General features: G+C 62.3%; 1 protein-coding gene across 1 annotated transcript in view; it reads left to right on the top strand.

Annotated features, from left to right (window-relative positions):
* The first annotated feature begins 726 nt into the window (after positions 1-726).
* Positions 727-4,224, top strand: part of KIF18B (kinesin family member 18B) — a 5,731-nt gene continuing 2,233 nt past the window's right edge. The window contains exons 1-6 of the mRNA XM_031063624.1: positions 727-985; positions 2,245-2,399; positions 2,854-2,958; positions 3,170-3,280; positions 3,840-4,028; positions 4,101-4,214. Coding sequence (XP_030919484.1) covers positions 727-985; positions 2,245-2,399; positions 2,854-2,958; positions 3,170-3,280; positions 3,840-4,028; positions 4,101-4,214 — 933 coding nt within the window. The remainder of the gene's footprint in view (positions 986-2,244; positions 2,400-2,853; positions 2,959-3,169; positions 3,281-3,839; positions 4,029-4,100; positions 4,215-4,224) is intronic.

Here is a 4,224-nt window from a genome sequence, read left to right as displayed (position 1 = left end):
GCAGGTCTGTGCGAGGGGGCTCTAAGGAGTGATGGGGGGTGGAAGGGGTAATAAATACTGGAATGCTCTTCCCAGGGAGGTGGTGCAATCGCCATCTCTGGGTGTGTTTAAAAAAAGACTGGACATGGTGCTATTGTCTAGGTGAGGTGTGAGGGCTTAGGTTGGACTCGATGATCTTAGAGGTCTCTTCCAACCTCATTATTCTGGGATTCCAGGATTCTGGGATTCTGTCGTGAGGGGGGCTGTGGGGGCCAAACTCTGGGGAGGCTGAGTGGGCTGGAAGGGGAATGTTGGGATCCTTGGGGAAGCTGTGGGAGGGGGCTGTGTCTCAAAGGGATTTCGGGTCTTTGGAGAGTCTGTGGGGTCCAGGGGAGCTGTAGGAGCATGAAGGGGTTGTAGGATCGTTTGGGATCCAAGGAGACCTGAGAGGGGCCAGGGTTTTGGGAGAAGCTGTGGGAGCCTGAAGGGGGTTCAGGGTCATGAGGAGCTCCAAAGGGGCACCGGGATTGGCACAGGGAGGGAGTGGGCACAGACTCTGGGAAGGGGGGAAGGCTCTGAGACCTCGCCCAGCCTGGGGATCTCTCTCCCCCACTGCACCCTCCAGCTGAACCTATCCCCCCCAGGTCACACGAGGACCCGGATCAGTGGATGGGGAGCTCCGAGCAGCCCGATGCCCCAGCCCCAGGTGCCTGTTGGGGGGCAGAGCCCCCGCCCCAGGAGGGTTCCATGGCCGTGGTGCTGCGTGTGAGGCCCCCCAACCCCCGGGAGCGAGCTGCGCCCTCCGTCCTGCACGTCCTGAACCAGCGCGCCGTGCTCTTCGCCTCCGAGGAGCCCGGCGGCACCGGCAACGGCCCCGGACGCCCCCGCCGGAACCTCGAGTTCGAGTTCGACCACGTTTTTGGCGAGAGGGCCACGCAGGAGGAGGTGTTCCAGCACACCACGCTCCCTCTGCTGGACACGCTCCTCGCTGGCTACAACTGCTCCGGTGAGTCCTGATCCTCGCAGCAGCTCCTGCCCCATCCCCTCCCAGGCTGGGTGGGCTCAGGATTTGATCTGGAAGCCCCCATGAGTCTTTGGGAATGGGGTGACACAGCAGCAACCCAAAATCACACAGCCTGAAGAGAGTTGGTTCCAGCAGTGCTCAGCACTCTGGGAATGGGGTGCAGAGGATGGGTATGGGCATTGGGGTAGAGAGATCCCTCCCCGGGGTCTGTGCCCACCCCTCCCTGTGCCAATCCCGTGCCCCTTTGGAGCTCCCCATGAGCCTGAACCCCCTCCAGGCTCCCACAGCCTCCCCCAAAACCCTGGCCCCTCTTTGGGTCTCTTTGGATCCCAAACGACCCTACAAACCCCTTCATGCTCCTACAGCTCCCCTGGATCCCCTGAGACTCCCTAAAGACCCTAAATCCCTTTGAGACACAGCCCCTTCCCATAGCCTGCCCTCCTCCTCTGCAGAGCTGGCCAGGCATTTGGAGGAACAGGATTACTTGGTCTTGTCTGTCCTGGGTCAGGAAGGATGGGTAGAAATGTGGTGGATGCATGAAGAAAGAGCCCCTTGGCTTTGCCATCCCTTTCCAGGCTAGAATGGCTTCATAGAGCCGGGTCTGACAGGTCCTGGACAGCTCCCACAGCTGTTCCCAGCACTGCATGTCACAGGAGCATTCCCAGGAGGAGCCCAGCACTCCCCGGGCTCTCCCTGCACCAGGAGCTCACACCAGGGGATGCTGTTCCAGCTCCTGGTGGTTCCTGAGAGCCACTGAAGGGCTGCCCCTGTCCCCAGGCCCCAGCACTGAGTGCTGCCCTCGGGAGAGGGCTGAGGCTCCAGATCAGTGCGTCCCACCCTGATGGGGAGGCTTCAGAGGAGGTGCTGGAAGATGGGGCTGAAAGAGAGGAAACAGAAATGCCTCGTGGGGAGAGGGTCAGAGGTGACCCGAGCATGGGAGCAGCACTCACCAGGAGACTCCTGCTGTCCCTGCTACACTAGAGAGGCTGAAACCAGGGAGAAAAACTGCCCTGAGGAGCAGTGGGGAAGGTTATGAGTTTTACCTTGTGTCTTATCTCTGTGGGAAGCAGATAAGCTCCCTTCTCCTTCTCCTTCTCCTTCTCCTTCTCCTTCTCCTTCTCCTTCTCCTTCTCCTTCTCCTTCTCCTTCTCCTTCTCCTTCTCCTTCTCCTTCTTTCTTCTCCTTCTCCTTCTCCTCTCCTGCTGTTAGATCATTTCACCTCCCATCCCTTCTCCCTGCAGTGTTTGCCTACGGAGCTTCAGGGGTTGGGAAGACCCACACCATGATGGGCTCCAAGAGCACCCCTGGCATTGTGCACCTGGCCACGGTGGAGCTCTACAAAAGGCTCGAGGCCATGAAGGACAGGAGCTGTGAGGTCCTTGTCTCCTACCAGCAGGTTTGCTGTGGCTCAGTGTGTCCCCTCCTGCCTCAGGGCCCCCAGGGAAGAGATTTGGGGTTGATCCAGAGCCACACTCGGGGTACCTGCAGCGTCCCCTGCCGTGCCCGGGGTTGGCAGGGCAGCCTGGCTGGGAGCAGGATCACCCACCTGGAGGAGAGAACTGCTGCTGTTCCTCCCTCTCAGCTGGAGCTGGGGCTTTTCTCTCCTTGCTGTGCTCCACAGAGCAGTGAGGGCCTCCTGGCTGGAAGGGCTGGAGAGGAGCAGGGCTGGGGGAAGTGCCCAGGAAAGCTCTGGGAGCTGGCCCTGCCTTCTGAGCCCCATCAGCTGCTCTGGTGGAATGAGGTGCCAGAGGTGGGGTTAGGAGGAACCCTGGCTGTGCCAGATCCTGCAGGGGTACCCAGCTTCCTCCCAGAGAATTACACCTCAGCCTGACCTCGATGTCCTGCTCCAGGTGTACAAGGAGCGTGTCTATGACCTGCTGAAGCCCCAGGGCCCTTTGAACATCTGGGAGCAGCCCGGGAAAGGAGTCGTGGCACAGGGCCTCTCCTTGCACCAGGTCTGGGCACAAGGGCTGGGACAGACTCATCTGCACTGGTGCTGGGAGCCCTGGGGACACGGGCTGGGGAGGTCCCAGCTGCTCCTGGCTCCTGGTTGGCAGCAGAGGTGGCCCTGAGGCCCGCCACGCGCTGCCACTGCCCGGGGCTGCTCGGCCTTGGGGTGCCCGGGGTGCCCAGGTGCTGATCCAGCCCCTGCCCCTTCTCCCCCAGCCCAAGACACCAGAGCAGCTCCTGGGCTTGTTGGCCAAAGGCAATAAAAACCGGGCCCAGCGTTCCACCAAGGCCAACGCCGCCTCCTCCCGCTCCCACGCCATCTTCCAGGTGAGGGCTGCTGCCCCTGGGATGGCCCCAGTGCTGCTGCAAACGGGGCTGGAAACAAAACCTGCACACCTGGGCCAGGACCAACACCCCAGGGCTGTCCCCTTCAGCCCTGAGCTGGGGATGTTGCTCCCCAGGGGCTCTGTTCATGTGCTCTGGCTGCAAAGCTGCCCCTGGATTGCAGTTCCAGCCAGGCCCTTGCCCAGTTCCAGGGCTGTCACTTCAGCCTGAGCCTGCTGCCTCGCCCCTTGCTGCTGGCAGGGGAGCAGCCCAGGTGGCTGCATGCCTTTGCAGCCCCTCTGAGGACCTGCCCAGCCATACCCCTCTCTGTCATCGAGTGTGGGAGATGCTGATTGTTCCCATAGCTGTCTCCCCCTGCCACATCCCTTCCCTGCCTCTGCTCCTTGTGTCATCACCGGGTGTTTGGCTCATCCTTCCAACATGCCAGGTTCCTCTCCTCCTCCTCCTGCCTCATCTCCCCGCGGGATTCCCTGGCTCTTGCCCTGAAAGCACAGAGCCCAGAGCACCTGTGTGGAGCCATCTCAGCCCCGTCTGTCCCCAGATCCAGGTGAAGCACTGGGACCTCACCGGCGGGGACCCGCATGTGGCCAAGCTGAGCTTCATCGACCTGGCGGGCTCGGAGCGAGCCTGGGACACGCCGGGCCGGGGAGAGGGGATGTGGGAGGGCACCAGCATCAACCGCTCCCTGCTGGCCTTCAAAAGCGTGGTCCGTGCTCTGGCCGGAGCCAAGGTGAGTGTGGCTCCCCAGGGCGGCCCCAAGAGGTGTCCCCATGGCCCGGAGCTGAGCGCTGTCTCGGGACAGGGCGGGCAGTGCCATGTGCCGTTCCGGGACAGCAAACTGACGCTGCTGCTGAAGGATTCGCTGGTGGGCAGCTTCCGCAGCACCGGGATCGCTGCCGTGAGCCCCGCGGCGCCCGCCGGACACC

This window comes from Geospiza fortis, unplaced genomic scaffold (genome assembly GCF_000277835.1).
Source record: "Geospiza fortis unplaced genomic scaffold, GeoFor_1.0 scaffold373, whole genome shotgun sequence".
NCBI lineage: Eukaryota > Metazoa > Chordata > Aves > Passeriformes > Thraupidae > Geospiza > Geospiza fortis.
Note: the sequence above shows the minus strand (reverse complement) of the source record. Positions and strands in the feature narration are given on the sequence as shown.